The following is a 21,990-nucleotide window of genomic DNA, read 5'->3' on the forward strand; positions in this document are numbered from 1 at the left end:
TCAATTACCTACGTTTAGATAGAATTTAAAAAAAAAAATGACAATTCGGTCACATTCTTCTAGTCCCAGTCTCATAAATATTTAGCATGTTTACTACACAGATTGAAAAAAAAAATTATTATAGAAACACGTGCCAACCATTTCATTCATAAGAAAAATTAAAATATTGTACTATAAAATACACCAGCATTAGATTATCGCTGATAAAATTTAGAGTGGCTATTGCAGTGCCACTTTTTTTCACGTTGATGGAAAACCAATGTTCGGCGGGAAACTCCTCCGGGTTCAAACCGAGCAGGCGCCACAGTTTTTAAGCCGCACCCCCTCGCTAAAGTGGAATAGCAAATATATAGGAGAGAGAGAGAGAGAGCTAGACCTTAAAGCCATCATCTGAACATCCCACTCGCACAGAAAACATCTCGCAATCTCAACAACAGCATCATCATTGAAGTCCTTCCTCTCTCGATTCATTCATATCCGCACAACTTTTACTCTTTAAAATTCCCGCGCTGTTCTTTTCGTGTTTCTTCTCCTCGCCTTCAACTTGAAATTATATATACCACATCGTAAACAAATACACAAAGATAAAATAATCAAAACAAGTCAAGTATCATTCCCGGCGGTTGGAAAAAAAAAGAAATAAAGAAACACCAAAAAAGAAAATTTCAAAGAGAAGAAGTGCGAGGTCCTATTTCTGAGGTAAGACAACATTCATTCAGTTAAATTTATTTGTAGATGTACAATATATCTTATTGAGGGAGGTCTGATAACTTTTAACATGGTCAAAAAACCCTAAAAAATTATGCTCTACTTTTGATCATTTGATCATTGACGTTCTTCTAATTTGGTACACATAGAGCATAAAACTTCGGTAGGTCATCACTCCGGTTAAGTCAGAGACGGGCTTAAGTATGAAGCGGCCCGGTGCAAAAACAGCTTGGTGGCCCTCGAAAACGGAGTTTCCTGATTCCCCAGTGTCCACATGAACACCCTGGTGCACGCCAGGTTTACTTTGGCACCTGAGAATGAATATCAAACTCCTATTTCATGGTCATAAAAAACCATTCGACAATAAATTTGGATGTTATAGTGCTGTTCACCTAAAAAATTGCAAGTGTGCCCCTAGACACTTAAAGGTTGGGGGTGGACTGTCGGGGCTACACAACCGATTATCTACCCAGGGCCGCAACAAGATACTCTTTCCGCCATCAAGCATGCATTATGCCTCCCTCGTGCAATTTTGAATAATTTTAAAAGGAGAATTTAGCATCACCCCCCCCCCCCCTATCTGGTCCAGCACTCCGGATGCACCTCCATTGATGTCCATTATTCTTGGTTGGAGGAGTTCTACAAAACCCTAGGGCCAGAGGGTTCGGTGCCTGAATTTTAAAGGTCTTGGCATAGCCCAAAGAGCCCCTTGGCTATTATCTTTGGTGGGCCCCACCGTAGTGAATTTATAGTATCAAAAAACAAAAAATGATGAGAATCATCCCGGGCTGGTGTACTACTGTCAGCACCACCCTTATGGGAACCGTGGGTCTTGAACAGAATTCTAAGCTATTTGCTTTTTATTAACGCTAAGGCAAACGTGAAGAACGTTAAAGTCAAAATGCAAGCAAAGCATTTTTATCCTGTTTTGCGGCCCGGTGCGGTCGCACCCTTCGCGCCTGCTAAAGTCCGGCCCTGGGTTAAGTCGTTATTTTTTTTTTTCGGACACTTGTAGCTTTCATAGATAACAATGTCATTAAACCCTCGTTTACTCGTCGCTAATTTCGGTTAACTCGTCACAATGAAAAAGTTTGAGAGAGAGAAATAGGTGATTTCTATTTCTCTCCCTTTAAAGAAAGAATTTATCAGCATTATCATATGCTCAAAAGCGACCATAAAAGCCTTCTGCACCAAAACGGAACAGCTCAAGTGACGAAAGTTACACAGAGGAAGTTTATTTGCCGACTAAAAAAAACAAGTTCTTAAAACGTTAGGGACCGTTCGAACAGGTCGTAATTTCTGCTTGTATCCTCACTAATTTAGGGCTTCAAATTTGAACAAAATATCTTTGTTGAAAAACCAGACATTTTTTCCCAAGTTGAGGACTTCTAGTGTCTGCTTTGCCCTGCTCAGCATCCCCCCTCAAGTCAAAATTAGATCCCATGTTTGAGTTTAGTTTGTATTTGTATCATGAATTACTGATAAATGTCCCCCAGTGTATTTTACCATAATAAGTAAAATACTAAAAGCTCAAAAAAAGTTTTAAAAAAGAAAGAATCGATTTTTTTCTTTTGTAATCTAAAAATTTTGTTAATTATTGTAATTTTAATGTATGTTGTAATAAATTTTAAATTGCTCTAAAATTATACGATTTTCATAATATTGCACATTAGAACTGATAGCACTTCGTTTAAATCGTCACTCCGCTTACGCCGTCATAATTTCTCGATAACGCTAGTAACGAATTAACGAGGTTTTACTGTATTTTCTTGATTGTTTGATTGTATATGCCAGTGGTTATCAACCTTTTCTCACCTTCGGTTCCCTTGCCCAATTCATGGTTCATCTGTGGTTCCCCATAATAGTTTGAGAAATATATTTTCACTTATAAAATAACCACTTCAAAGCATAAATAGTCTCACAAATCAATATTTCCAGCTCACCGCGACGCCCCGAACAAAGGTTGGCGACGCTCCTAGGAGCCGCGACACGCACTTTGAGAAACACTGGTATATGCTATGTCATGCCAAAAAATGTTTCACATATCCCTGATACTTTTTTTTGTGTGTGAAAATTTTCAAATATCGAGAAAAAAGTATATATTTTTCAATATTTCATCAAAAACGTGCTCATAATAAAATAGTATGACATTGAGTAAAAATTGATTCAAAATTGAGGAAACTGTTCAGTTCATGAAATGAAGCAAAATATTTGAGACCTATTCATAAATGTATATTTCAAAAATTCATAAATCATTCATTCTTGATTAATAAAAAAATTATTTTTTTTTAACTTTTAAAAATTTCAATGTTAAGTTTAATCTTGATTGAGTCAATGAAATATCAATCTCATGTCTTATTTTATGAACTGAACAGTTTTCTTTATTTTGAGAACCAATTTTTATTCAATTATATTGATGTCATGCTATTTTATCATGCGCGCAAGGTGTTAATTAGTACATTTTTTTTGTCATGATAATTGGAAATTTGCAAAAAAAAATTAGTGGAAATATGTGAAATATTGTATTAACATATCATCGAAAATATGTGTAAAAAAATTGAAATCAATGGTTAAATTGTAATTTTAATGATATTCTACTATAGAGCATAGTTTTTAAGGCTTTTCGACCACGTTAAACGGTATCAGACCCCCCTTAATGAGTAAAAGGTTTCTTATTTATTTTATATCACCATATGACCTATCTATAAATGCGCCGCGTTTAAATCGACGATATTCTCGAATTTAGGCGAATTCAAACTTTGACAGCACTCTCCATTTTTGAGCTTCAAAAATCACACGCTGGTTTAGATATCACAAAAATTTCTTAATTCGTTCAATTTTGATAAATATATCTGCCTCTCCCCTAACCATCAGAAGTATTTTCTAACATTTTGAAAGCAATACTTTCACTTTTTCTATTTATCATTATGCTGCCAATCGCTGGCAGCATAATGATTAGATGTCAAACCGAAAATCCTTTTTTTTTTTTTGCAATAATTTTTTACAGAATGAATTTTTCCTTCAAGATCACTTCGGGTCCATGTGCAAATCCCTCATATTTTCAACAGTTTAGAATCGTTTTTGGCTGAACATGAAATTTTTTTAATGGTATTATCCAAAAAATTCTCGTTTTCAAATCACGTTTTAATCCTAAAGCAAATTACGATTTACAGTAGCTTCGGGGATTCTGACAAGCCTACTTGTCGGTTTATTCGGGATCCCCATCAGCGATTCGATTATATTTTGGCTGCAGTTTTAAAATGACTTGTTCCAGACTCTGCCACAGAGCTGGGCTGGAAGAGATCTCGGCAACGGGATAAGTCCAGTGGCAAAGTTCTCACGTTCATTCATTCATTCAGTTTTAAAATGACAGAGTAAACCAGTGATTCACAACGTGGACGTTAACGCCCTCTGGGGGCGATAGAATGTTCCGGGGGGGGCGGTAGAAGTTACTGGTATTGCATAGGATCCTATGGGTTAGATTCAGCCACCTCGTTGGGCATTTTGTCTGTTGTGGCGTTGTATTTGTATTTGTATTTATTGCGTTGGGGGCGCAATCTAAATGAAGAGAAAAAAAATTCTGAAAAAGGGGGCGAGAGAGAGATGGGAGACAAAAATATCTGAAGGGGGCGATGGGGGAAAAAAGGTTGGGAAACTGGTGTAAACTGTGACCAAATCGAAAATGTCTTAGACTTGCGCCTTTTTCTATTTATTCAAATCGCATTTTAAGGTAAATACGTGTAGCAATCCCACTACATAAACAGATGATCCATTTCTAATTAGGCAATGCTTGCCTGTTAAGATGCGTATAAATAAATCAATGAGAAAAATTCTGAGGTTTCAATCGGTTTATACTTTTTATTCAAATGGAATTTGGAATGGTATTCGACTCGGATTTTCATTGGAGCCTTAATTTCGAATTGTAATTTATGTAATTAAAAGAAGCAAATGTGTCGATTTTTGCTAAAAATTTCGCTATTTCCAACATTAATGAGAAAAAAAGTGGTAATTAATGATATTTTTAATAATTTTGATGTTGCAAGTTCATATGAGTGGAAAAAATCGTTATATCCGACACTTCGTTATAAGAGGGCTCGATTGAACTAAATACGCTGTGTAATACTACAGTATTTGTTCTTACGATATTAACCAGCGATCTCCTCAACTACAATAATTTATAATGCCTAGATCGGCTATAGACGTCACGGGAATTAAAATTCTGTGCTATGTATAAATCCCAAAGGTGTAAACGCAAAAAAGTGAGAATTTCCGTCATGTTATAAGTTACGATACATAACTGTCATGCCCCTCCCCCCACACCCTGGAGTAGAGTTCCTAAGCTGGAATCTTTGGCGGGCCCCTCTATTGTGAATTTATAGCATGGAAAAACAAAAATGATGCTAATTGTTCCGGGCCCTGTCAGCCCCTCTCGTGGGGATCGTGATGATTGTACAGTATCCATATTGTAATGATATATTTCTAGGTGTGCCATGAGACGGAAAATTTTTTTCAAAATATAGTCTCATTTATGACCGAGGCCCGGATGTTGCTGACCTAAAAAATCCTGAAACATGAGCATATAAAATGACAAAAAAACTCGAAAAAATGCCTTAAAAACTAAAAGAAACATTCCCCACAAATGACAAAAAATGCAGTTAAGGTAACAAAACAAATTTCTTTAGAAACTGAACCAGTCATTATATCGACTGGAGGTCAAAGAAAACAGTTCTTACATCACATTCATTCTCAACATTAGATTTTATCAAAAATTGTTAGTGGAATTTTTTAAATAAACAATTCATAATTTATGAGTGGGATAAGATATTTAAAGACAAAATAGAAATTTTGGAAAAAGACAAAATTAATAGATACTGTATAACAGATGTTATTGGGGGAGGGGATCTGATCTACTCACAGTGTAAATTTCCCTTCAATTTCAAAAGTTTTAGACGTTCCCGTAAAGACATCAAACATTTTTCTACAGGCAATAAGTCTGCTTTTTTCCCCATTATTTTTTCAAATTTCATGACAGAAAATTGGCATTCCCCACTTTTAGAACACTGACTTATATTTTATCGATTAATTTTATTTTAATTTATCGAAAATTTTATCGATAGCATCAACAAGCTACTCACTTTTCTGCAAGGACTGAATGGTGGAAACCACAATGCTGAAGACTGATCTTATGTCGTCATCAATTCTTCAATATTCCCCAAGGCAAAAAACTACGAAATCTTACTGCATGCAGCAATAGAATCAGAATTTTTTGAATTCATTTCCATTTATTGTTTGGCTAAGTGTGGCCAGCTCTTGGAATTTTTATTAAATACTAAATTTACCTGGAATTGATTCTAAACCTTGTTTGTCATCTACAAAGAAAAATACAAGTTGAGTGATGAAAGTAATGCTTTTTTTTTGTTTGAAAAGAATTTTAACCTACTTTTTGTTTTGTAAAAAAATTTCTAATGTGAGAAAATATCCTAAAAATGCCAAAAAATACCCTAAAACCTGAAAAAATTCCTGAAAAGTGAAAAGTATTGAAAATGCAAATGGCATCCGGGCCCTGTGTGTTTATGACTATAAATATATCACTTTCATTTTTTCTATTAACCGTCGGCAATTCGTATTAATAGATTGACAGACATTTTTGTGATGTCTGTTTTATGATGTTTTGAGATAACGAGAGATTTATAAGAAATTAGTTCCTGATGGAGGAGAGAAAAAAATATGTATATCCGATAGAAAAGAAAACAGCACGACGAAATGTGTAAAAGAAAGAAGAGAGAATTTTATCCACAAATTATCAACTTAACAACAAAAAAAGTCCTTGACGATGAGAGAAAAGTATTTTATCAAGTTTACTTTATAGTGTAGTTTTGTAAAGATAATGCAATGTCTCTCTTCTCTTCTCGTTTCCTACAAGTAAAGTTTCATCCGAAATCAACTTCTTCCCCCAAAAAAACAAATGTTTATTTGGAAAAATTTCACTTCAACGTGTTTATGGATAATCAGAGCTTTCAATCGTCGGGCAAGTACACCACTGTCTCTTTCTTTTAAAAGATAAAACCTTTCATATTTCGCATATCTATCTTTAAATAGTGCCTTGATTTCTATCGAAAATTGATTCTATCTATAAAACTCTTTTGGATGTATTTCATGTGTAATGTAATATCAGATTCTTGACCGCTCAGATTCGGCTTTTAACTGTGGATAAAATGCTCACTCTGCTACAAAAAAATATCAGATACTGAAATAATATATAAATATAATCGGTTTGGTTTCAATTTGTGTGTAAAGATTTTTTTTTAAATTTTAAATATACCGTGCTGTAATATCTACATCTCTGTTCGCTTCCCATAAAAACCATTCTAAAAATTTGAGAAGATGTCACCTACACATCAGAATTTATTATCTTTATTAGGTTAGGAATTAAAAAAGCTAAATAAAAGCAAATAAAATTGTAATTTGAGCCGCGTATATGGTGACTTGAAACATTTCTAAATTAAGATATGATATCCAAGAATTGCGTATTTTGTAAATATGCACATGTATCTTTTAATTAAAACTACTTTAAGGTCAGTGAAGTTATTTGCAATAACGGCAGAATTACTTGAGCATGAAATTTTAATGTAATCTATCTGTAAGGAAATACAAGTAAAAATGTTCCTTTAAATGAGGAGAAATTCCACAGGTCTTCCTTCGTTAATTGCAGCGAAAATTCCGTCTAATCTCTTCTCAATGACTTTAGTTATGCAGATTAATTAAATATAAAGAGAAAATACTTAAATCTCGTTGAAGTGCGAATTAACTTTAGCACCACGTTAATCAGAGATCATACACGTATGGTATTTATAGTTTTTTCATGGCACTTTTCAGGTTTCGATTAAATTTCAGGATTTGACTTCAATCACTAAAGCCTTAGAGATATAGACGGCTTTTTTCTCAGCCGAATATATCAAGGAAACAGATATTTTCTGGTTATATTGGGCTGAGAAAAAAGTCGTCTATCTGTCTCTACCGTCCCACCTAGGGGTCATTTGCTGAAGTTAACAGAAGCTACTGCTTCCTCTACTTCAGCGCCTCACTCCGCAGTGCGTGAAACAAGGAAGCTAGGATCGTGTCTCCAGTGGTATAAATGGTAGCATGCTTGCCCGGTTTGCAAGAAAGCCTGGGTCCGAGACTAGATGACTTTTTTTTCCGAGTTCACCTCGGCATAATATCCAGAAAATATCTGTTTTCTCACTAAAGTCTTAATTACTGAAATTAAAAAAAAAAAAAAACACGATGTTTCTTTTTAGAGTTCAGCAATCCAATAGAAACAAGCAAAGTTTTCATTCATGTCCCGGAACCTTGAAAATAGAAAACAAATTATTACACCACAGAAAGTATTGCTGTACCTAATGTTTCAATCCCGGAAAGAAAACAAGATAGAACTAGTGATGATGAACAAGATACAGTTGAACTTGGGTAATTCAAAGCACTGGTGGACAGTAAATAGGTGGAATTATCCAATTCACCAAGATAGGTTAGCATTTTCACAAAAAAAATTAAGTTTCCTTATTGTTGCAACTAGTGTTTGTATAAAACGTAAATGACCGCAAAAACTATTTCATTTATAAATTTGTGTATATATAACTTTCTTATGTTTTCTTTTCAATACTCTTAAACATTGGACAAAAAAATGTCCAAGTTGATTTAAAGAATGCAATTTTTGAGCATCAACGACCTTAATTTTTTTCAAACATGTCCGTAGCCTCTGCAAGCGTTGGAACAGAGACCCCTCTCTGTTGCTTTATTACGTAGATTCGTTTTTGTCCTCTTGATCAGGAGATCCAATATATGTGTATCTTTATTCTCGACTCCTTCACCGATGTCCGCATTCGTAAGTCAACCACAATTGTTTTTTTTTCAAAAATGAACACGTATATGAACCTCATTTGGACATGGTGAAAAATTTTAATAAGCCACATTGATATCATAGGCGAAAATAGACATGAAAGCCGGGGGGGGGGGGCACGATGATGCCAATTCATATTTACTGTATGCATATACCGGCTCCTTCATTGACGCTTTGGGGGGACATTGCCCCCTCCCCGTACCTCCACCCATGATGGATTGATAATCCAAAATAAACGAACAATAATGCTAGCGAAACATGGAACAAACATTTCGAATACATTTTACCAGCCAATAAACTGAAAACTCAGCACCCAGCTTGAAAAAATTTCATCTGTGGAGAAGTATATTACCGTGTATATACACACAAACGTTTGTATTATTTTTAGGAATAATGAGGTAATCCAAAAATCTGGTAAAACACTAGCTGCAGCGGAAAGAAAAAAAGCCAGTGTGTGGAACTCGTAACGAAATCATTGCTCCTTAGAGAGCTACAAAAAAAAGAAAAAGAGATTTTAATTATTGTAATTTTTTAATGTTACAATGTAGGCTACATGTTATATTCTGGAAAAGATTAGTAAACCGTGGAATAAAGAAAAGGATGACTAAAAATTAGCCAGGAATTCAGGAGCAAAAAGACATTTTGCTAGTGACATATCTGAATCAAACTTGGAATTATTGAGAAAAAATTCAAATTAAACAGGTAATTTCAACAATAAACTGAATAAGAAACTGAAGGGAAATTCCTAAAGCTAAGCAACCCCCGTACCGCTAGCCTTTTGAAATCCCCACCCCCCAAGTTTCTATAGCGTTTTAATGTAAAAACTCCTAATAAAATAATATAATATAATAAAATGATAGTACAAGAAAATTCACAAACATTTAGAAATACAAAAATTAATTTTCGTGAATTAACTAATATTACAATTTCAAAAAATTATCCGATTTTATCAAACATATAAAGAAACAAACTTATATAAAAAAAAGTGATTTCCACATTTTTTCAAGATTAGGAACTAATACAGCATCTGCTTTTGTATTCAATTCTGAATAATAAAAAACATTACAGGCTTACAATATCATTCGAAATCTGTTGATAAACGATGAAATTGATGGAATAAAATATAATTTTTATGCCTTTTATATGAATGACGCACACGGTCCAGAGGTTTCAGGTGCACTAAGGGGGGAGGGGGCAGATGATGAGATGCAGCAGTGCGATTTTTTAAAAAAGTTTGCGAATTAATAGTCTTGCGGTTTCAGTCGCGTAAAAGGCCTCAGAACATCATTCTATTCGGAGTCCCGTAATGCTGTCTGAGCCTGAAAGTGCTACAGGCCAAATGTTCCCAACGTTTTTGGTCTCACGGAACTCTTGATGGTTAAAGAAGGATGGTCATCTAATGATATTTTTATTGCAACATCCCAGTGAAAAATTTTACAGCTTTTAATTGCGTGGAACCCTTTAAAAAAAGGCTCTCATGGAATCCTAGAGTTCCACAGAACAGGAAAATATAAACCGATGCTATAGGCAATACCTCCCCCCTCCCACAGACATTTGGTTTATATTGGGTTTTTGGAAGAGGACAAATTCTTTTTCAATTACATTTTTGTTGTATGGATCGCTTTAAATCACGTAATAACGGGATTTAGGAAAAACCAAGAGAAACGTTGATTCCTAATCTCGAATCCACAGATCAGTCTATATTAAAATACATTATTGCGAAATGAGAAAAAATAATTAGCAGCCAATTAGGTCTTTTCGGCTGTCGTAATTAATAAAATTCTCTTGAGTTGAGAGACTATCGTGAGTTTGAAGTATCAGTATCTCTTGATGATTGGAGAAACGTCAAGGTGATATTCAAACTCAGGATGTCCCTTTGGTCCAAGAGAATCTTATTGATTATAATGAGCCTTAATTTTGGTACATAATATGTGATGGTTTAAAAGAGAAAATCCACAGGAATTTGTGAGTAATGTATGATGCAGATAGAAATGATTTGTACAGACTAATTAAATTTGATGGATCAAAACACACACACACACACTTCTGGATAACATATTTCATCTATTAAAATGAATATTACATTTTTTTTATGTAAAAGTAATTTGAGAGATAAAAATTTTATAAATTTTCTCTATATTTATAATCATTCGAGTAATATTTTCAGGTCTCGGTTGAACAGATTATCGTTAATTGACATACATAGTGGAGAGGGAGAACACGTGGTCTGTAGGCCTACAAAATGAAACTGAAAACCAATTTTATTTATCTAAACAAAGAAAAAACTCTGGAAAATGTCGTTTTTGTAATGAAGTTTTCCTAAATTTAAAATTTAAAAAAAAAAACAGCTATAACCACTTGTAGTACACCGTATATACTCGTATATAAGCTGACCCCCTCACTTCAGGACCACCAAAATCACAATGAATTGAAAACCCGTGTATAAACCTAATTGTAAAAAACGGCGCATTTTAGAAGGGAAAAATTCGCATATTTTCATATCTTCAGTTTCGTCCATCGTGTTACTGATACAAGACTTTTTAAATGATTTGATTATAATGATTTCGGTAGTTCAAACGGACGTCAAGAACGAATTAAGCTCTTAAACAGGGGATCGATTGTATATGGGTATTATATCTCAACTAATTTCACTTCTGGTTCCCCATAAAAAGAATAATCTGTAAATTACAACCGAATTTAAAGAATTAAATTCAAGTCCTTTTTTTCCATTCTCAATCCACTTATAACTAAAAATTTGGTCTACTTTGAATTAACATACGCGTGATTTTATGCAAATGACTTTTATTCTGTTTGAAAATTGTAAAAATGTTTATCTAAAATGATATTAGTATATGGGAGAATTTTTATTTTGGAGAAAAAAAATGGATTTTCTTTCGCTTAAAAATGAAAAACTACAGAAAAGAGATATCAGAATGCAACCGAGTGTTTTCTGTCATATCGGTTCCTTGATGTCACCAATGCAAATAAAGTATTCGAATGTAAAGTTATATTAAAGTTTTGCCTTCGCCAAAACTCATCACGAAATACTTGAAGAGGTCTGGATGGTTTTTCTTTATGAATTTCTGTATCACGGTATGATGCCATTTATTCAGTTTCTTTCGGTGTTGGCGATTGAATGAAATGTCACGCCATCTCAAGTTTTCTGCCAAAATCGATGAAAAAATATGAAAATATGGAATTTATATAAAGTCGAATCCAACGTATAAATGTAGACTTTTTTTTTATGTCATGAAGGGCAAATCCGTATAAACTCTTTAAGCGGCTTTGACGAGATATCTCGCCTCCTTAAAAGTTACTTATATCAGCACTGACAAACTGAAATATTTTGTAAAGTTTATTTCTCAATGGAAGACCTATTTATCCCTATACCTTTTAGTTTGCACCCGCTGAAAATCGGAAAAAAAATCTACTTTATTAAAAAGATATGGCGTTTAGTGATATCTGCCGTGCCGCAGAAAGGGTTAAACATTCTTCATATGTCTATAAAAATAAATCTAAATACAGTGGATCCCGCTTATAACGTTTTTCAAAAAACCATCATGGAAAAACGTTGTAAGAGGGAAAACGCTTCAAACGGGAAATCTTAATGAGAATTACTTAGGGTTGAGACAACATCGACATCATTTTACGACCACTTTTGGTCATCTTCGCATCTTGCACTTCGTGACATTTTATCTGACCATTGCGATGCATCTCGCATTTTTAAATCCATTAAAGCCATTGGTTTTTATAACAAATTATAGTTTTTTACAATTCATGTCATTGTTTTACGTTTCACGTTGCTTTTTAACATGCGCAGTTTTTTTTTTTTTTTTTTTGACATGACAAAAGGACAATTTTTCTTATTTTTATTTAATCATTTGTTTTGGCGCAGTTTGACCAAATTGGTCCTTGCGCCAATAAATCCAAAATCCAATCCAATCAGGGTTGAGACCACGAAAATAAGTCGTACTAAGCGGGAAGACGTTATAAGCAGGAACATTATAAGCGGGATCAACTTAATTGAGAGTCTATTAAAAGTCATCGTACTACAACAGAACCGCAGAGCCGGAACAAGTCATTTAACGGGGAGGTGCGAAAACAGTTTTGCGGCTCCCCTCAATATTAACAAGTATGCCGCTTCCCCCCACGATAAATATGATAAGGGTTTTAACCTATTGGCCCAAAGATTAACTCATTTTTACCTCTTGGCTCTCCGGTCTATCAAAAAGCCTTTTAGAATAGGGAGGGGTTGTTCCAGCAGGCAGGGCCATTTTAACGCATCGGCATATAGGGAGTCTCATGCTAACGAGATCATATGGCACATGGGCCTCAAACTTTTGTCACCCATGGCTCCCTTGCGCAATTCAAAGTTCATCTGCGGCGTCTTAGAACAGTTTAGCAGATAATTTTCACACACACACCACTTCAAAGCATAAATAGGTACTCAAATCAATATCTCCAGCTCGGCACGACACTCCTGACAAATGTTAGTGACGCCCCAAGGAGCCGCGACGCACACATTGTGAAACATTGCCACGTGTAACGAAATGCCTAACGTATCATATTTCCTGGTAGCCCTCCCCCAGAGAATCTTGCTTTTTTTTCGAGAGCTTATGGAGCTCTAGCCAAGAGCCTACTGACTGATCTTATAAATTTTCAAGTTTCGTTAAACTATAAACTTTCTTAAGAATCAATTTAAGGAGCCATCTGAAAATCTTAGTCTGGGGTAGTGTCAAAAGTCCAGGTTCCGTTCGTGGGGAAGGGGGGGGGCACGGGTTTACTCGTATAAGTATGTCTGTTAATAAGGGGTGCTGACATAGCGAACACTGGTTTCTTATTCTGCAAGTTCGCACCGTTACGGATTGGTTCAAAAACCTGATATTCAAGTTTTTAACCAAACCGTAACGGCGCGGATCTGCAGAATCGGAAACCAGCGTACACCATGTTCGCACCGTAAGGTGAGACGCATTTTTCACCTACAGATCGATAGAATTTCCAGTTGTGGCTTTGTTGAGCAGTTAGTCAAAATACAATCACAAATACAAATACAATCAGTTTTACGGAGCTTAATATTTTGCGGGCGGTTGCGATCGCACTCAATCGTACCTAGTTGAGTCCGGCATTGCAGATCCGTCTTAGCACATAGTTATAAACAATGCCACCTAAATATTACCAGGCCTATCTAGTCGGTTTTGGTATAATCGGGGCTTCGGTTGTATAAAGGGGCCCTTGCAGAGGCGCATTTACGGTTTTGCCGCCCTTCTCCCATTCTAGTCTAATTTTCTTGACTACTCTTTCATGAATTCGCCACCCTATATGTGCTTCAATCCACTTGGACTCCATCCACTCCTGCAAGTACATTTGTGTTTCTGAGTTACTCTTTTGGTCACTCCCATGCTCACACACTCTTTAAAGTCACTCTTTTAGTAATTCACATGCTTGAACATGCTCTAGGTCACTCTATTGATTGCTCACTGACATAGTTCCTTGCTGGGCCACTCTTTTGACATTTACACCTTTACACATGCTCTAGGTCATTCTTTTGGTCATTCACATGCTTGCACGCACTCTAGGTCATTCTTTTGGTCATTCACATGTTTGCTCACACCCTACGTCACTCTTTTGCTCACTCACATGCTTGCAAACTCTCTGGGTCACTTTCTTCTGGGTCACTCACTGACCTATAACCCCAAGCTGTATGGGCAGAGGTAGATTTACTGAGGGAGAGATATACAAATTTTACCGCTCTTCTCTCATTTCTTGGCCAATCATTCCTCAAATTTGCCACCCCTCTGAACTTGCTGTCCCGGACTCGTTAAATACAAATACAATGCCCAACCAGGTGGCTGATAAAGATGCCCATAGAAATATGGATGTCATATATTTAAAAAAAGAAACTGCAACCCAATTAAAAATGCAATTAACACAAATTATAAACAATATATACACATGATAAAATATTATATAATGCCCATAAAGAATACTTATGGTTGTCTTATTCTAAGTATGGATAGCTTCTCGATTTACCCCAACATGTTTATCGTATTTCTTTTTAAACGTGTCAATTGCGTTACAATTTACTACCTCCGGGGGTAAGCTATTCCATTTATTAACAACCCTATTAAAGAAAAATTCCCTGCGACACCATAACCTTGCATTGTCCCTCACCAATCGATACTGGTGTCCCCTTGTAAAAGCAGTCGATTGGCGGTATACTAAAAGTTCATGGTCCATCCTATCCATCCCATTGAAAATTTTGAACACTTCAATCACATCTCCTCGACCCCTGCGTTCATCCAATGTAAACATATTCAAAAAATGAAGTCTCTCTTCATAACTCAAGCCCCGTGTGCCAACAAGGACACGCGTAGCTCTTCTCTACACCCCTTCAACCAATTCTATGTCCCTCTGTAGGTATGGTCTCCAAAACCTTAAACCCTCCTGTAAATACGCCACTGGGGGCCCCGGTGATAATGAGTTTTAGACGACTCTGCACTACGCTTTATTGCGATATTGATAACGCCAATCTTTTAACAAAGTGAAACCTTTCTGAAGGGACACTTTTCCTCCTAATTTATGAAAACTACTCACACCCACTCTATTAAAAACTGAGCTGAAGTCCATCGTTCATTTTTTTTTTCGATTTTAAATTGAACTAGAGTATTGAGCTAGATTACCTTAAAGTTACAGTGGTACCTCAGCTAACGAATCCTCGGCTTACGAATTTTTCGGCTAACGAAGATTTTCGTTCATATTGATACACGCGCTACATATTGAACAGCTGCGTCGTGAGCTGAATTTTAGTGCCAATCATCATCTCTCAGAGAATTACTGTCACCAAAGTCCGAGTCACTCATGTTCACCTTGGAATCTTTTTCCAGATGTACCTCCACTTAACTTTCTGAAAGTTTATGAATGGTTTCATTTAAAATAAAAGGTTCGGCTATAGAAAATGCATTGAAAAAAAGGTGCCTATGTTAATACAAATACAACGCCACAACAGGCAAATTGCCCAACGAGGTGGCTGACTTAAGAACATCATGGATCCCCGAGCCATTTTTTGGAGGCCCTACCTACTACTGCTACACCACACATGCACCCCCCCCCCCCCGCGGAAACCCCAACGAATCGGTACATGCGGGAATGTGCGTATACGTGTAGTGAAACCTGACGTGAAGTTTTTTGTTTCTCTGTAATGCTTGTTATGTGCTTTGAGAGAACGCGTTCTTTTAGTGCAAGACTCTTATACAAATACAACGCCACAACAGGCAAAATGCCCAACGAGGTGGCTGATAAAAAGATGCCCATAAAAATATGGATGTCATAAATTTCAAAAATACAGCAACCCAATTAAAAATGCAATTAACACAAATTATAAACAATATATACACATGATAAAATATTATACAATGCCCATAAAGAATACTTATGGTTGTCTTATTCTAAGAATAGATAGTTTCTCGATCATACTGAGCATTCTGAGCTTATTTTTTCCATCTGCATGTATCAGACATACCAATGAGCTGAATAAATCTCAAATAAATGGGGACACCTATGAACTCTACTGGGTTGTATAAACACCAGCTTTTAGCAGACCAAAACTTGTGTTGGTTGTGTACATAGTGTAAAATAAAAGGGGGTCTGCAGCATATCATCATCCTGTAAATTATCATTTTTCCCAATTTTGAAGCTGCCATTTTAGCCTTCGATCCATTTTGTCTTTTCTATAGCGCCCCTTTCTGTTTTAAAAAACATAGCTACAACAGTTTTAGGCAGTAGTGTACCTGGAACGAATTAAACGATTCTCCATAGAAACCTATGAGAAATTGTGTTTTGGCTAACGAATGTGATTCTGGAATGAATTATCTTCGTTAGCCGAGGTATCACCATACTCATTTATCCATTCATAATAATTTGATTAAATTACCTTGCACCAGAAGTCTTACTATTAAAAATTAATTAAATAGGCTGTTATATACTTTTTGCGGTATCCCTAAAAAACTAATTAACTTTCTTACAATTTACTCTTTCGAATTTCGCCGTATAAGAAGTGTCTCGTGACGTGTGAAAGAAGCCCAACCAAAGTAATCACGGGAAATATTTTAGCATTACTGTATTCATTTTTTTATAATGCTAATTTTCAGTAATTTATTTTTGTTACAGGTGGTTTGGCTTTCCAGATAGACTAGAGCGGAGGCATAAAGATTGCCGACGTCTCTTGCCGGAATCATGATCTCTGTCGTTATAGTTTTTGTGCTCATTCACGCAGCAAGGACTGCTCCTCATTTTCCCTTGAACAATGAGCAGAATGTTTTACAACGAGGGAATATACCTGGAAATCATAATTTATTATTATATAGTAATCCAGAGCATTGCTCCTTAGAACAGGTTGTATCACTTATTGGCATACAAGAGCTCCAAGACATGTTGGAAGCTTTTGCGACTAGAAAAGGAGTAAGTCCTTTTGCTGTTCTCAGTCGACTTCTCTCCAGGATAAGAAGCCGACAAGAAATTGAAGAGGTGAGCTGCTTAATATGCAATTTTACATGAATATTTACGACATTTTTAATGAATTGGTTCAAAGTACGAGCATCCAAAAATAACTATTATTTTAACAAATTTGAAAACTAAGTTTGTGTGGTCGATACAGTTAATGAATACGTTTTTAGGTTTGAATGTAGATAGATACGTTTAATTCTTTTAACAGAAAATGATTAATTTCACAGGCATTCCTAAATACGCTAGAAGGAGCTGCTCTACAAGAACTGTTGAATCCATCAATTGAAGTTCCGATTCCGAAACCGGTCCACGTTCAACCTCCATCCAGCAATGGATCACCATATGCGTTACTTCCAGAAATGCAGTCGAAGCCGATCCTAGATGAAGAACCTCCTCTTTTCATCATTCCGTCATCAAAAATTTCTCTCGATACACCCAACTATATACCAACGGTAGATCAGATTGATAACATGATTATCCAAGAATCATCGTTACCAATATCAAGTCGACCTCTCTCCTCGAAAATCTCACATGCATCACCAGCCATCTTTCCATTTTTCAATCCTAACCGAACACTTCGTCCCCTAGTGAGTATTTAAAATACTAATTTCATTCCCGTTTTAAAGAAGGGGTTTTCGATGAAAAATATACGTTGTAACACTAAGTAATAAATACAGTATGTCGTTGATTACCAAGTTTTTCAATTGTTCATACAAGTAATAAATAAACAGTATATGGTAGAGAATGTCAAATCACAAAAAAATAAAATTTAGCAAAGAAATTTGATTTGGATATCAATTTAAAACTGCCCGAAATAAAAACCAACCATGTATTTATCCTGTCTATTCCAACAGCTAGATGCAGTGGTGCACGTTAATTCCGGTCATCTTGTCAACTCCATACCAGATGTGACTGTCGCTGTATCGCCTCTGATGACTCTCGTTGAAGCTTTAAAACAAGCCGAAGTCAAATACCAAGACGCTTTAGGGCTGGATCCAAACAGCGATGTAATTAGCTTCGCTCACGCACCGAACATCAACTGCTTTGTCATCAGCCAAGTAGATGACGTTAGGCGAAACGATAGCTCCGCTTGGAAGGTAACAGTGACAGATGGTGAAGGACAGGTAACGAACGTGTCCTAATTTGTCAAATTTCACTCACCAAGTTTTAATAAATGCGTGAACGATTCTTTCATTCTGAACAGAACCAAAAATTAATTGACTCTAAAAATGATTTTCCTCTGAAATTACTCATAATAACGTGTCAACTTGCTTTGGCAGGATAATTTATAAGGTTCCCTACGCGTTATAATGACATATCAACATCATGAATTACTCCACGTCTTGGAGGCATTCTCCAGTTCTTCCCCGGAAGCTTGAGCCCTGTCAGCCTTCCCCTCTTCCTGGGGGCATGCACGATCATGGCAATAGTTCAAATTTCATGACAGGGCTGAGCAATGCCCCGGGCCGCTACTAGTTTGAAGCAATCGATGTTAATCGGTACGCAAAGCCCCATCAGAGTCCCTCATGCATCAAGAGCTCCTCCCCCGCCGTGAGCCTATGCATTCACACGGCGCTGCCATCACATAGCCCAAAATCATGTTGCCTCCTCCGTATGTAACTAAACTGAAGAGCCAAAAAAACTGGTACAGGCATGCGTATGCAAATTAAGAGATATGGAACCAATCAGAGTACGGCGCTGCGGTCGGCAACGCCTATATAACACAACAAGTGTCTGGCATAATTGTTAGATCGGTTACTGCTGCTACAATGGCAGGTTATCAAGATTTAAGTGAGTTTGAACGTGGTGTTATAGTCGGCGCACGAGAGATGGGACATAGCATCTCCGAGGTAGCGATGAAATTTGGATTTTCACGTACGACCATTTCACGAGTGTACCGTGAATCTCCTTGAAATCCTCAACTGCACCAGATTTTTTGCTGATGACTGCGTAATGTACCGCGTAATTAATCACAAGTCCGATCAAGAAATTCTCCAACGCAATCTTATTTCCATCTCAGACTGGTGCTCATTTTGGCATATGCCTATCAACCTATCTAAAACAGTTTTCATGAGCGCTTCTCGTAAAAAAACTCTTCCCCTCGAATTCTCATACTCCATCAATAACGCAATCATATCCCAAGTTTCTAAATCACAGGTACTAATTTTTTTAATTTGTCAGAGGTAAACGGCACTATATCTATAAGTTTCTTTTGAACATTTTTTAAATTTAATAAACCCTAAAACTTACAGTATTATAATTTAAAAGTCAATAATCCAAAAAATAAATGTACAAAAATTTATTGGAAAAATATTCATAAGCAAGCAAGCTCTAAATAAAGAAACACAAAAAATACTTCAATCCTGCTATCCTGTAAAATTTAACATTTGTATCATGGTACCCTTTCCCTCCGACATACAGATATTAACATTATCATTCTGCGTTTTTAATTTTGAAAAATTTGATTTTGAAATCGGATGATTCTTTCTAAGTCACCCTGTAAAAGTACAGCATTAACTTAATGCAGTGAAACCTCGCTACAACGATAAATCCCTCTACCACGATATTTTTTTCAAGTCTTGTTTAGTAATGTCTATACTCTAAATCAGTGTTTCTCAAAGAGTGAGTCGCGACGAGCTGGAAATATTGATGTGTGTTCCTATTTATACTTTGAAGTGGTTCTTTTATAAATGAAAATATCTACTAAACTATTCTGGGGAGCCGTGTATAAACCATGAACTGAACAGGAGAGCCACGGGTGACAAAAATTTGAGAACCACTGCTCTAAATGTCAAACTGCTGCCTCTCGATATAACGATAATCCCTCTACAACGATACTTTTTCTTGGTCCACACAGTATTGAAGTTTTAGAAATCTTATGTTTATTAAATAAATTGGTAATTCATATTTATTTTATCACATTATTATAATTACACACGATTGTTTCTTTTTTCATCGAAATATAGGAAGTCTACGATGATATCTGTATTCCTGATGAGAATGAGATTCCTGTTAGACCTGGTACAGTCATTTCCTTGTCGTATGTTCGCTTATAAACAAACATCTCTTCTCATGAAAAGATGAGATCTTTCCAAATACGTGACAAAAAAGAAGTCATCGATGTTGATTTGTGTTCGTATATGTACCCATTTTTTTGTGTGGACATAATGTTCCGTCAATAGCTTCTTGTATTTCCAAACTTCATCATTTATTGATTTCGCCATATCGGAGCCGTTCATGACTAGTCGAATGTATATATCAGTTCAAAAATGGCTCTGAATGTGTTTGTACACCTCAGAATTAAAATACTGATACTAATATAAAAAAGACGTGATTTTGATATCTATTGTTGCCAAAGTAACTCTCTTAAAAAGCCACCTCCGTATAGCACCAAATTTTTCTGGATCTGAATTTTTTGCCTTATGTGGATTAGTTTACCTCTTAAAAGGCAGTCATTTATTAGAGCCGTATAGCCCTCTGAGAGGTTTCAAGCTAGTCGAAACAAAGGTTGATACAATAACCAAACGGCACGATGCATTTATATCGAAAGTATGAGAGCTGTGATTCTTAGTTTGTCACAACCCTTTTGGGTGCCACCGAAATACCTCGAGATATCGCACGGTATTTGAAATTTTCGGGAGGGAAAAAGCGAACACAAAAATTTCAGCCATCCCTCCGCTTCAAAATGTTTATCTGTATCTCAAGTTTTTCTCTGCACAAATAACCCCAGCACCTTCTCATTTTCTGATGGAGTTAAAAAAACTCTAACAATGAACTGCAGATTTCACTTTTAACGACTTTTTGCTGAGAGGAGCTAAAACGCATTCAGCCAAAACCTCTCGATGCTCTTGGTGTTGAAAATTTACAACATTTTCAGTGGTTTTGGAGCACTCACAGTATTTTACAGCACCTTTCTGAGCACCCCTAGAATTGACTCAGAAATCAAGTACCCACAGATTTAAAACACTTCCGACGCCTCTGATAGCGTTAGCTCACTATTGGAAATAGAGATCAGTGCATTTTTCAGATCAATGTGTTGCAAAGTTGTTTTACCGCTACTGTAAACCTACATTTGAAGCCCCTTGGAATTATAGGCCATCTTTGAACAAAAGTGTGACGTCAATGTTGTCGTAAGTATAACGTCAGTATTACTGCTATAGCCAATCACTGTTCCCCATCCTGCTTTTTTGATGATTGGACGTCACTGAATAAAAAACTGGTCTTGCCGCTCCAAGATGGAGGTTGATGAATCCATCCGCTTGTCTTTAGTGCTTTAGCCACTTGCTATTCACTATCCTGCTTTTTTTTCCGAGACATCATTCGAAGCTCGCGCGCGCGACAAGTTCACTCTCCTTTCTAGGTGCTTCGCCAAAGGACAGAAGGACTAGGGTTCTTATTAGAAAGGACAAAAAGTTTTGTTCCCCCTCTCATCTGCTTTTCTTTTTTTCAATTTTATCATCATAAGGAAAAAATCCAGCTTCAGCCTATACTATTTATATTCAGTGCGAAATCGAGCAACAATAACTAGTCTATTACGTAGCGTCTCTCTTGTACGTTAAACACCACTTTTTCTGTGCTATACTGTAGTACGCTAGTTATCTTCATCTGGCTGCCAGAGCTACGATGAAATCTTGTATTCGATAATTAAATAACAGAAGATTCACGAAAAGCTTCACACTAACCCGATTATCATGGAATTTCGGTTAACGCGAAAGGAGAATTCTCGTCTCGTTAATCTCGATACAATTTGAAATAAGGCGCTTAAAACGAACTTTTCTAAATGAGATCGTTTAACACGAAATTGTTTTCAAGCTAAATGGAACAAAATATGATTTGTGTACGAGTACGTATATATATCTCTTTCAGAAGTATAATCCTTTTAC

At 36.1% G+C, this 21,990-nt stretch overlaps 1 protein-coding gene across 2 annotated transcripts; it reads left to right on the top strand.

The window, feature by feature from the left end:
- Window positions 1–374: 374 nt before the first annotated feature.
- On the top strand, window positions 375–20,428 carry LOC149085319 (uncharacterized). 2 transcript variants are annotated; one of them, XM_089233261.1, is made up of 5 exons: window positions 375–699; window positions 16,772–17,128; window positions 17,335–17,694; window positions 17,962–18,231; window positions 20,074–20,428. In XM_089233261.1, the coding sequence occupies exons 2-5, from the start codon at window positions 16,838–16,840 to the stop codon at window positions 20,161–20,163; spliced, it is 1,011 nt and encodes a 336-aa protein (XP_089089387.1). In that variant the 5' UTR covers window positions 375–699; window positions 16,772–16,837; the 3' UTR covers window positions 20,164–20,428. The 2 variants fall into 2 exon arrangements, with proteins under 2 accessions (XP_089089387.1, XP_089089388.1); XM_089233262.1 differs by lacking the exon at window positions 375–699 and adding an exon at window positions 6,630–6,736 and having other exon boundaries at window positions 20,074–20,297.
- Window positions 20,429–21,990: the final 1,562 nt, after the last annotated feature.

The sequence above is a fragment of the Pholcus phalangioides genome, unplaced genomic scaffold, assembly GCF_987345545.1.
Source record: "Pholcus phalangioides strain wild (caught in Gottingen) unplaced genomic scaffold, Ppha-v1.0 ptg000007l_1, whole genome shotgun sequence".
Classification (NCBI taxonomy): Eukaryota; Metazoa; Arthropoda; class Arachnida; order Araneae; family Pholcidae; genus Pholcus; species Pholcus phalangioides.

Coding starts and splice junctions, on each gene's coding strand:
- LOC149085319 (XM_089233261.1), top strand. CDS start 16,838: ATGATCTCTGTCGTTATAGTTTTTGTGCTCATTCACGCAGCAAGGACT. Junction 17,129..17,334: donor GCCGACAAGAAATTGAAGAG/GTGAGCTGCTTA, acceptor TTAATTTCACAG/GCATTCCTAAATACGCTAGA. Junction 18,232..20,073: donor TGACAGATGGTGAAGGACAG/GTAACGAACGTG, acceptor ATCGAAATATAG/GAAGTCTACGATGATATCTG.